Below are 12,785 nucleotides of genomic sequence, written 5' to 3'. Positions count from 1 at the left end.
GAGAATAAGAGAGGGATTTGCATATCGCTACAGCACTGTATATAGACTAAATATTAAATTTGAAATGTTTTTATTATTTTGGAACTTATGTGAGTGTAATATTTACTGTTAATTTTTTATTGTATATTTCACTTTTGTTTATCCATTTCACTTGCTTTGGCATTGTAATCATATGTTTCCCATGCCAATAATGCCCCTTGAATTGAATTGAATAGATGGAGAATGAGAGAGAAAGGGACCGAGAGATGGAGGGAGAATGGGAGAGAAAAGAACAGAGAGATAGAATGAGAGAGAAAAGCAAAAAAGAGATGGAGGGAGAATGGGAGAAAAGAACAGAGAGATAGAATGAGAAAGAAAGGGACAGAGAGATAGAATGAGAGAGAAAGGAACAGATATAGAATGAGAGAGAAAGGGACAAGATAGAATGAGAGAGAAAGGGACAGAGATAGAATGAGAGAGAAAGGGACAGAGAGATAGAATGAGAGAGAAAGGGACAGAGATAGAATGAGAGAGAAAGGGACAGAGATAGAATGAGAGAGAAAGGGACAGAGATAGTATGAGAGAGAAAGGGACAGAGAGATAGAATGAGAGAGAAAGGGACAGAGATAGAATGAGAGAGAAAGGGACAGAGATAGTATGAGAGAGAAAGGGACAGAGAGATAGAATGAGAGAGAAAGGGACAGAGATAGAATGAGAGAGAAAGGGACAGAGAGATAGAATGAGAGAGAAAGGGACAGAGATAGAATGAGAGAGAAAGGGACAGAGAGATAGAATGAGAGAGAAAGGGACAGAGATAGAATGAGAGAGAAAGGGACAGAGAGATAGAATGAGAGAGAAAGGGACAGAGATAGAATGAGAGAGAAAGGGACAGAGAGATAGAATGAGAGAGAAAGGGACAGAGAGATAGAATGAGAGAGAAAGGGACAGAGATAGAATGAGAGAGAAAGGGACAGAGATAGAATGAGAGAGAAAGGGACAGAGATAGAATGAGAGAGAAAGGGACAGAGAGATGGAGGAATATGTCTGGTTCAGAGAGGGGCTAACTCTAACACGATCACAGCAGGAGAGCACCTGGGGAGGAGGAGAAGAGGGATGAAGGGATGGTGAGGGAGGTTAGGTGGATAGGTGCTAATACAGATAAATATATAAATACAGAGACTGATATTGGAGAAACAGAACCCACTTCATCCCCTCTAGGAGAGAGGGAGAGAGAAAGAGAGACGGAGAGAACCCACTTCACCTTCGATAGGAAAGAGATGGAGAGAGTGTGTGTGTGTCAGAGAGCGATATGGACTGAGAGAGAAAACCCTCTTCACCTTGTAGACAAAATATATGAAGATAAAAAACTGAGATAAACAGTGACATAGACAAAGATGGAAAGAGTGCCCATTTACCCAGTAGATAAGACAAACAGACAGAAAAAAAGCAGAGAAAATAAAAGGAAGATCAGAGAGAGAGATGGACTGAGAAAGGAGAGAGAGAAAACAGAGTGCTGGAAGGTAGAGGTGTACCAAACTCTCAGATCCTCTACAGTATTTGATGTTAACACACACTGACACAGCGGCAGACACACACACACACACACACACAGTACCATACCATCGCGGGAGACACATTTCTACTATTGCACTTCATCGTCCTCTAAGGTTTCTCTCCTCTGACTCAATTTGGCACTTGGGCGAGAGGGAGTGGTGTGAAAGGAAAGAGAGACTGAACGAGAGAGAGGAGTGAGAGAAAAAGGGGAGGAGGAGAACTGCGCCAACAGACTGAGCAGAGAGTGAGAGAGAGAGAGTGGTGCGAAAAGTTCTATGAAAAAGAGAAGAAAGAGAGAAACGGTGTGAACAGATGAGACGTAGAACAAGTGTGGAAATACATAGACAGGAAGGAGAGAGAGAAAAATATAATATGACATTTGAAATGTCTTTATTCTTTTGGAGGGATGAAGGGATGATAGACAGGAAGGAGAGATAGATGAAGGAGATGATAGAGAGGAGAGGAGAGAGAGATGAAGGGATGATAGACAGGAAGGAGAGAGAGATGATGGAGATGATAGACAGGAAGGAGAGATGAAGGGATGATAGACAGGAAGGAGAGAGAGATGAAGGGATGATAGACAGGAAGGAGAGAGAGATGATGGAGATGATAGACAGGAAGGAGAGATGAAGGGATGATAGACAGGAAGGAGAGAGAGATGAAGGGATGATAGACAGGAAGGAGAGAGAGATGAAGGGATGATAGACAGGAAGGAGAGAGAGATGATGGAGATGATAGAGAGGAAGGAGAAAGAGATGAAGGGGCTGATAGACAGGAAGGAGAGAGAGATGAAGGGGCTGATAGACAGGAAGGAGAAAGAGATGAAGGGCTGATAGACAGGAAGGAGAGAGAGATGAAGGGCTGATAGACAGGAAGGAGAGAGAGATGAAGTGCTGATAGACAGGAAGGAGAGAGAGATGAAGGGCTGATAGACAGGAAGGAGAAAGAGATGAAGGGCTGATAGACAGGAAGGAGAGAGAGATGAAGGGCTGATAGACAGGAAGGAGAGAGAGATGATGGAGATGATAGAGAGGAAGGAGAAAGAGATGAAGGGGCTGATAGACAGGAAGGAGAGAGAGATGAAGGGGCTGATAGACAGGAAGGAGAAAGAGATGAAGGGCTGATAGACAGGAAGGAGAGAGAGATGAAGGGCTGATAGACAGGAAGGAGAAAGAGATGAAGGGGCTGATAGACAGGAAGGAGAGAGAGATGAAGGGGCTGATAGACAGGAAGGAGAAAGAGATGAAGGAGCTGATAGACAGGAAGGAGAAAGAGATGAAGGGGCTGATAGACAGGAAGGAGAAAGAGATGAAGGGCTGATAGACAGGAAGGAGAGATGAAGGGATGATAGACAGGAAGGAGAGATGAAGGGATGATAGACAGGAAGGAGAGATGAAGGGATGATAGACAGGAAGGAGAGATGAAGGGATGATAGACAGGAAGGAGAGATGAAGGGATGATAGACAGGAAGGAGAGATGAAGAGATGATAGACAGGAAGGAGAGATGAAGGGGTGATAGACAGGAAGGAGAGAGAGATGATGGAGATGATAGACAGGAAGGAGAGAGAGATGAAGGGGTGATAGACAGGAAGGAGAGATGAAGGGATGATAGACAGGAAGGAGAGAGAGATGAAGGGGTGATAGACAGGAAGGAGAGATGAAGGGGTTGATAGACAGGAAGGAGAAAGAGATGAAGGGCTGATAGACAGGAAGGAGAGAGAGATGAAGGGCTGATAGACAGGAAGGAGAGAGAGATGAAGGGGCTGATAGACAGGAAGGAGAGAGAGATGAAGGGCTGATAGACAGGAAGGAGAGAGAGATGAAGGGCTGATAGACAGGAAGGAGAAAGAGATGAAGGGGCTGATAGACAGGAAGGAGAGAGAGATGAAGTGCTGATAGACAGGAAGGAGAAAGAGATGAAGGGCTGATAGACAGGAAGGAGAAAGAGATGAAGGGCTGATAGACAGGAAGGAGAGAGAGATGAAGTGCTGATAGACAGGAAGGAGAGAGAGATGAAGGGCTGATAGACAGGAAGGAGAAAGAGATGAAGGGGCTGATAGACAGGAAGGAGAAAGAGATGAAGGGGCTGATAGACAGGAAGGAGAGAGAGATGAAGTGCTGATAGACAGGAAGGAGAGAGAGATGAAGTGCTGATAGACAGGAAGGAGAGAGAGATGAAGGGCTGATAGACAGGAAGGAGAAAGAGATGAAGGGGCTGATAGACAGGAAGGAGAGAGAGATGAAGTGCTGATAGACAGGAAGGAGAGAGAGATGAAGGGCTGATAGACAGGAAGGAGAAAGAGATGAAGGGGTGATAGACAGGAAGGCGAAAGAGATGAAGGGCTGATAGACAGGAAGAAGAGAGAGATGAAGGGCTGATAGACAGGAAGGAGAAAGAGATGAAGGGCTGATAGACAGGAAGGAGAGAAAGAAAAGGGCAGAAAGAGTCAATAGAGTGATGAAAAGACAATGAACGGGTGAGAAGATCTGGTGTGAAAAGGCAGACAGAAGGAGAGATGGACAGGGAGGAATCTGGTTTTGTGTGTTTTCATCTTCAGTTGTGTCCAAACTCTAGCTCATTAATAATCAAACAGTGGTGTTAACTGAGACCTCGTCTCACTGGAACAGATTCATATTTGATATGTCCTGTGTGGGGGGATCAGAGCACTGAGAGCCAGCCAGAGATGCAGCAGTCTTGACTTTCATGGTGTCTTCTTGTTTGGCCCAAGTTTTTTTATGTATTTATGTTTTCACCTTCTACCCTCCTACAGTATATTATTCTGCTCTCTCTCTTCCTTCCCTTGTGCTATTCTTCTCTTCATGCCTCTCTTCTCTATCTCCCCATTCATCTCTCCTCTCCATCACCCCTCTTCTCTCCTATCCTCTTGTCACTATCACCCACTTCATCCCTCTCTCCTCTCCCTCCTCTCTCCTGCCCTCACCATTCCTCACCTCATACTCTCTCCTCTCCCTACTCCTTTCTATCCCTCTCTCCTCTCCTCCCTTCAGGACAGTGCAGAGACAGAGATGAACAGCAATAAGTGGTATACTTTAACATGTTTTTCTCTCTTTTTTATCCTCTCCTCTCCTCTCCTCTCCTCTCCTCTCCTCTCCTCTCCTCTCCTCTCCTCTCCTCTCCTCTACTCTCCTCTCCTCCACTCTACTCTCCTCTCCTCTCCATCACCCCTTCATCTCTCCTCTCCTCCCTTCAGGACAGTGCAGAGACAGAGGTGGACAGCAATAAGTGCTGTACTTTATGTAATATGTTCTTCACGTCGGCCATTGTGGCCCAGTCTCACTACCAGGGCAAGACACATGCCAAGAGAGTACGACTGGTACTGGGAGAAACACCCAGCTTACCTACTGCTACCAACAGCCCTACCACCACAGGTAACCCACACGTTCACGCTCATTTAGTCATTTAGCAGACACTCTTATCCAGAGCAACTGACAGGTTTTCCCACTAACGCTTACGTTGCTGATAGCTACTTTATTAAGGACAAAATGCACCTACTCTGACTGTGATATGTGGTTGTCCCACTACTGTAAGTCTCTGGATAAGAGTGTCTGCTAAATTACTCAAATGTTAATGTAAGTGCCTTGCTTAAAGGCACATTGACACATTTTTCACCTAGTCAGCTCAGGGATTCGGACAAGCAACCTTTCAGTTACTGGCCCAATGCTCTTAACCACTAGGCTACCTGGCGCCCCATACACTCACACAAACTCATACACACACCAGACAAACAAGCTTGCACCCCGTCCCCCACCCACCCACACACACACACACACACACACACACACACACACACACACACACACACACACACACACACACACACACACACACACACACACACACACACACACACACACACACACACACACACACACACACACACTGATTGAACTGTTGACCCCAAACCAACTACTCCTGAATCAATAAGGCTGCAATAAAGCCACTGCCATCTGCCTGTGGATTTATGTCACAATGCCTTTTAGTGTGCGTGTGTGGATTTATGTAATGACGATAAGTGACCTCTTCCCTGGACACACACCATGGTTTTCTATGTGATAAAACAACAGCTCTGATATATCCCTGAACGAAGTGTGTGTGTGTGTGTGTGTGTGTGTGTGTGTGTGTGTGTGTGTGTGTGTGTGTGTGTGTGTGTGTGTGTGTGTGTGTGTGTGTGTGTGTGTGTGTGTGTGTGCGTGTGTGCGTGTGTATTTGTATACGAAACACAATCCATGCCAGTTGACACATACATCAGACCAAGGTCCTAAACGACACAGCCAACAGCTTTACTGGAACTAACCCATTTGTCTACCTATATGCCAGAATAACAGAGTGCTGTAGGGTACAATATGCTGTTGTACACTGTTCTCTGGATGGTTTAAGGTTTGTCCTTGCCATTCACATATGCCTGCAAATGTTGCAACAACATCCAAATGATAGCATGCCATACAGTCTATCGGCTGAAGAAAGCTTTAATCCCCGATACCCAAGGGGATACAGCATTGTTCACTCTCCATGCCCAACAGCAAAGGCAGCCTTTCAACTATGACCTCTCTCTCTCTTTCACTTTTGCTCTCTTTCGCTTTCTCTCTCACTTTCTCTCGCTTTCCTTCTGTCTTTCACCCTCTTGCTTTCTCTCTCTCTCTCACACCACACACACACATGGAAACTAGGCTTGGGCAGTATCCATACAGTTCTGCCATTTACAGTTTTACCAGCATAGCACACAAGGGCGTCGCTAAAAATGAAAATGGTTCTCTGCAGATCCTCTCAAGCTCAGTCAGGTTGGATGGGGAGCATCACTGCACAGCTATTTTCAGGTTTCTCCAGAGATGTGTTGATCAGGTTCAAGTCTGGGCTCTGGCTGGGCCACTCAAGGACATTCAGAGTCTTGTCCCCAAGCCACCCCTGCATTATCTTGGCTGTGTCCTTATGGTCATTGTCCTGTTGGAAGGTGAACCTTCGCCCCAGTCTGAGGTCCTGAGCGCTCTGGAGCAGGTTTTCATCAAGGATCTCTCTGTACTCCATTCATCGTTCCCTCGATCCTGACTAGTCTCCCAGTCCCTGCCACTGAAAAACATCCCCACAGCACGATGCTGCCACCATCAGGCTTCATCGTAGGGATGGTGCCAAGTTTCCTCCAGACGTGGCTCTTGGCTTTCAGGCCAAAGAGTTTGATCTTGGTTTCATCAGACTAGAGTATCTTGTTTCTCATAGTCTGAGTCCTTAATGTGCCTTTTGGCAAACTCCAAGTGGGCTGTCATGTTCCTTTTACTGAGGAGTGGTTTCTGTCTGGCCACTCTACCATAAAAGCCTGATTGGTGGAGTGCTGCAGAGATTGTTGTCCTTCTGGAAGGTTCTTCCATCTCCACAGAGGAACTCTGGAGCTCTATCAGAGTGACCATCTGTTTCTTGGTCACCTCCCTGACCAAGGCCCTTCTCCCCCGATTGCTCAGTTTGGCCGGGCGGCCAGCTTCAGGAAGAGTCTTGGTGATTCCAAACTTCTTCCATTTAAGAATGATGGAGGCCTCTGTGTTCTTGGGGACCTTCAAGGCTGCAGAAAGTTTTTGGTACCCTTCCCCAGATCTGTGCCTCGACACAATACTGTCTCGGAGCTCTACGGACAATTCCTTCGACCTCATGGCTTGGTTTTTGTTCTGACATGCACTGTCAATTGTGGGACCTTACATAGAAAGGTGTGTGCCTTTCTAAATCATGTAAAACCAATTGAATTTACCACAGGTGGCCTCCAATCAAGTTGTAGAAACATCTCAAGGATGATCAATGGAAACAGGATATACCTGAGCTCAATTTCAGGTCTCTTAGCAAAGAGTCTGAAAACCTATGTAAATAAATACATTTTTAATACATTTGCAAAAGTTTCTTAAAACCTGTTTTCGCTTTATCATTATGGGGTTTTGTGTGTAGATTGATGAGATTTAAAAACAAATCCTTATTAGAATAAGGCTGTAACGTAACAAAATGTGAAAAAAAAGTCAAGGGGTCTGAATACTTTCCGAATGCACTGTATACAGTATACTGCCCAAGCCTAATGGAAATCATGTGTTTGATGCATTTGATACCATTCCACCTATTCTGCTACAGCCACTACCACGAGCCCGTCCTCCACAATTAAGGTACCACCAACTTACTGTGACATAGACACAAAGGAAAGATGGATCGTTAAAACACCTGTAAGCATAAGTTCATTCACTATCGAAAAACCTGGGCCTGGATAGTAGCCATAGGGTAACCTTGTGCCAGACCAGAGCTGGGCTGGGGCCATATTGGACCACATAGTGGACAGACCCTCTCAACACTTGAAACAGCTGTATGTTCAACTCAGTCTCATGAGACTATGGTTGAGTCCCAAATGGCACCATATTCCCTATATACAGTAGTGCACTACTTTTGAACAGGGCTCATAGGCTTATGTAGGAAATAGGGTGCCATTAGGGACCAAGGGTTGGAATCGGTTCAGGGAACAGAATAGAAAACTGGAAAATTACAAAATAATTTGAGGAACAGAACCTGAACCGAAAATGGAAGTGATCTATTATGTTCCGGGAACAGAACCGTTATTTTAAAAGCATGGGAACCGATTAATAAAGTGATTTTACATTACAGGCATTTTTTTCCAGTCCCACAAAAAAACGCAACAAAGCGCCTATCCAAAGCCCTCACTCTGTCACTCAAAAACGTATTCCAGCTTCTGCCTGCCAGCTGGAAATCTTTGCCAGTGGGTGTGCATGTGTGTGTAGGCTACCTGCCCCTCCCCTCTGAAGTATAGGTTACTGTAATCTACTGACAACGTTACAAGCATAATTCAGAAATTAGGTAGAGATGTTTAATTAGAGAAGAATGAAATTACTTTTCCAATGCTAATTAAGGATACTATAGTTATCACGTTTATTAACTACAAAAAGGTAAGACGTGTTTTTAATTCTAGTGCACACTCAAGCTTGTTAGCTAGCTAGCTAACGTTTGCTCTGGTCCAACATTAAATCAACTCAGAACTTCAAAGACATTCAAATTTCCTCCATAGAAGCATATAATTGGTATAATTCGATGTGTCTAATTCAGATAATGCTTGTCATAACAAGATGTCCAGCTCTTCAAGGCAAGCTTCCTCCATCCTCTCTCACTCTTTCCTCGCCCTAAAAACGTCTGTTGCATCTCACGCCTTAAACTTCACAGTGTATGTGTTTGTCTTTCATTATGATTAAACCACGCTGTTACTGCAAAATACAATTTGCCCTTAACAACTTTCCTATACAGATTAAATCACTTACCCACTCCACAGCAAGCTTCTCTATCCACATTGATTGGTGAAGTAATTTGATGTCGAGCTAAATATAAAACAAATGTATATTTCAGAGGTTTAAAAAGGAACAGAAACAAACAATATCAAACGTAACTTTTTTGGGGGGTTGGAGCCGGTTCAGAACTTTATTTTTCTGGTTGGAACGTTGGAACGGAATGAAAAAAATGATGGTTCTGTTCATAACTTAATGATTGTAAAATAATTCAGGTTCCAACCCCTGTTAGGGATGCAGCCTTTGTTGGTGTACTTTGTTGGTGTACTTGTCAAGTGTATACACTGAGTATACCAAACATTAGGAACCCCCCCTGCTTTGAACAGCCTCAATTCGTCAGGGCATGGACTCTACAAGGTGTCGAAATCAGTCCACAGGGATGCTGGTCCATGTTGACTCCACAGGGATGCTGGCCCATGTTGACTCCACAGGGATGCTGGCCCATGTTGACTCCACAGGGATGCTGGCCCATGTTGACTCCAATGATTCCCACAGTGGTGTCAAGTTGGCTGGATGTTTTTTACGTGGTGGACCAGTCTTGATACACACGGGAAACTGTTGAGCGTGAGAAACCCAGCAGCGTTGCAGTTCTTGACAAACTGATCTGCCTGGCACCTACTACCATACCCCGTTCAAAGACACTTCAATATTTTGTCTTGCCCATTCACCCTCTGAATGGCACACATACACAATCCATGTCTTAATTTTCTCAAGGCTCAAAAATCCTTATTTAACCTGTCACCGCCCCTTCATGTACACTGATTGAAGTGGATTTAACAAGTGACATCAACAAGGGATCATAGCTTTCACCTGGTCAGTCTATGTTATGGAAAGAGTAGGTGTTCTTAATGTTTTGTATACTCAGTGTATATCTACATTTTATATTTATATTTCAATCATTCAACAGACACTCTTATCCAGAGCGGCTTACAATCATACAACTGAGGGAGGTGAAACAATGTAGCATGAGCATTGGAAGTAAATCCTCTTCAAACGTTCAGCAGCAGTAGCAAATTCATTGCTAGAAAAAAATAAAGACAGATTAAAGTATAGCTGCAAGCAGCCATTGCGGGGTTTAAACTATGGCCCCACAGCGCCACCATCAGCACAAATTGGACACGTAGACCTAGGAAGAGCTACAGTACTTCTGTACTGTTTACCATGCTTTCCAAATGTCAGAACTCAAAATCAAACCATGCAATATGCTTTTGATGTATTTTGAACCATGTTTTATTATGTTGGCTACTTGAAACGTATATTAAACACAATATTTCCCAAGAGTCTAGCTCAAACAACATGGCCGCTACAAGCCAATAACCTTGTATGAATTTTTTTCTCTCTGTCAAACAGTACCACCATGCGGCCAAACTGAACCATACTCTACAGGTTGGCTAGACTCACATCCCAGAGCATGTGTGCCAATTTTCAAATCTCAGAGTCAAACAGATCAAGAGATATAAACGTGTGCCCGTTACAGTGTCACCTTGTGGTCAATCTTAATATGCTTGCATTTATTGAGTCATGACAGTGTTTGGAACATGTGTATCAAGTTTTGTTACAATACCAATATCTGTTTGTGGTTTATATGCATTTAAGTGCCAGACCACGCCCACGTGAATGTTTATTGTTCGGTAAGACCCATGTTGTTTGAGGTGCTAAACTGGAAAATATTGCGTTGAGAGACCTTGGTCTATATATGAAGTTCCATGTAGTGGATGCGGGCAGCAATCGGATGAAGAGCATGCATTTAGTTTTACTAGAATTTAAGAGCAGTCTGAGGCCACGGAAGGAGTGTTGTATGGCGTTGAAGCTCGTTTGGAGGTTTGTTAACACAGTGTCCAAAGAAGGGCCAGATGTATACAGAATGGTGTCGTCTGTGTAGAGGTGGATCAAAGAATCACCCACAGCAAGAGCAACATCATTGATATATACAGAGAAAAGAGTCGGCCCGAGAATTGAACCCTGTGGCACCCCCATAGAGACTGCCAGAGGTCCAGACAACAGGCCCTCCGATTTGGCACACTGAACTCTATCTGAATAGTAGTTAGTGAACCAGGCGAGGCAGTCATTAGAGAAACCAAGGCTGTTGAGTCTGCCGATAAGAATACGGTGATTGACAGAGTCGAAAGTCTTGGCCAGGTCGATGAAGACGGCTGCACAGTACTGTCTTTTATCGATGGTGGTTATGATATCATTTAGGACCTTGAGCGTGGCTGAGGTGCGCCCGTGACCAGCTCGGAAACCAGATTGCATAGCGGAGAAGGTATGGTGGGATTCAAAATGGTCGGTGATCTGTTTGTTCACTTGGCTTTCGAAGACTTTAGAAAGGCAGGGCAGGATGGATATAGGTCTGTAACAGTTTGGGCATTGCATAAGAGGGTGTGGCCCATGGGCCTTTACCATCATGCCAAGTTGCACCGTCCTAGACCTTACATCTCACAGGAATTAACATTTTTCACTGAAACCACGGAGAACCAGAATAATGAACGCCAACAAACACAATAGGGTTTTACCCAGCTTCGCTGCTTGAACCCATAAAAATGCCAAATATGTGTTTGCTGTAGAATATCAAATCATATCGTATTTGTCGCATGCCCCGAATACAACCTTACTGTGAAATTCTTACTTACAACCCCTTAACCAACAATGCAATTCAAGAAATAGAGTTATGAAAATATGTAAAAATAAACAAAAGTAATTTTTTTTATAAAAAGTAACACAATAAAATAACAATAATGAGGCTATATACAGGGGGTACCAGGTTAGTTGAGGTAATTTGTACATGTAGGTAGAGGTAAAGTGACATACGTTTGGGATAGGGTTATGAATAGCTGAGGTAAGGGTAAAGGATTGGGATAGGTTTAAAACAGAAAACATGTAATTGAGTGCCTAGCAGTACGATTGAACCTGCGATCTTGGGAGGCACAGCGGCCTGGCAAGTCGTGAGCCTGCTAGATGGTAATAAGCGCTCTAGTGGACGGGGCATTGAAAGCAACAACCGACGACCTGAGGACCTGGACAGTAGTTGAATACTGAAGTTGACCTGGTGTGACCTGGCTACTAAAAAGGGCCTAAAATGGCCAATTCCTCCCAATTAAGTTTCTATGTGAGAACAATCTGAGATAAGAAAAGAAATTGGGCAGTCCTTGCATTGAATCACCCATAATGTAAATTTAGGGCTTCATTTACTAACTGATTCAACATAGACATTGATCGCTAATAGGTTTACCTACACAGTATTCTCCAATAGAGTACGGCTCAGGGTTCAAAGTCACTATCAGACAGATTTTCTAGACAGTGGGTGCGTGCGTGTCTGTGTGTACTTGAGTGCGTGAGTGCGCGTGTGCGCATGTGTGTTTCTCCGGGTGTGTGCTTGTGTTCAATTCATTCGGCCCATCCATAGCCCCTATTAGAAACCAGCCCCAAACTGATCAATACTTCTACTGGCTTCCATTTTGCTCCTAACAAGCCAACATAATCCCCCCTAAACACCAAGGTCAGAAGCACACAGTCATACACACACACTCGTTCTCCATGGCCGACGTAAGACAGTTAGGCATCTTAACCCTCGCAAAGCTGCCGGCCCACCTCTAGCCGCGTCCTCAGAGCATGCGCAGACCAGCTGGCTGGAGTGTTTATGAACATATTCAGTCTCTCCCTATCCCAGTCTGCTGTCCCCACTTGCTTCAAGATGTCCACCATTGTTTCTGTACCCAAGAAAGTTAAGGTAACTGAGCTAAATGACTATTGCCCTGTAGCACTCACTTCTGTCATCATGAAGTTCTTTGAGAGGCTAGTTAAGGATCATTTCACCTCCACCTTACCCAACACCCTAGACCCACTGCAATTCACATACCGCGCCAAAAGATCCATTGATGATGCAATCGCACTACACACTGCCCTATCCAATCAGGACAAGA

General features: G+C 44.3%; 1 protein-coding gene across 1 annotated transcript in view; it reads left to right on the top strand.

The window, feature by feature from the left end:
- The window catches only part of LOC120029398 (zinc finger matrin-type protein 4-like), a 66,502-nt gene that overhangs the window by 22,958 nt on the left and 30,759 nt on the right, over positions 1-12,785 (top strand). Inside the window, exon 3 of the mRNA XM_038974619.1 lies at positions 4,746-4,923. Coding sequence (XP_038830547.1) covers positions 4,746-4,923 — 178 coding nt within the window. The remainder of the gene's footprint in view (positions 1-4,745; positions 4,924-12,785) is intronic.

This window comes from Salvelinus namaycush, chromosome 35 (assembly GCF_016432855.1).
Source record: "Salvelinus namaycush isolate Seneca chromosome 35, SaNama_1.0, whole genome shotgun sequence".
NCBI lineage: Eukaryota > Metazoa > Chordata > Actinopteri > Salmoniformes > Salmonidae > Salvelinus > Salvelinus namaycush.
This window is presented reverse-complemented; position numbering and strand designations above follow the sequence as displayed.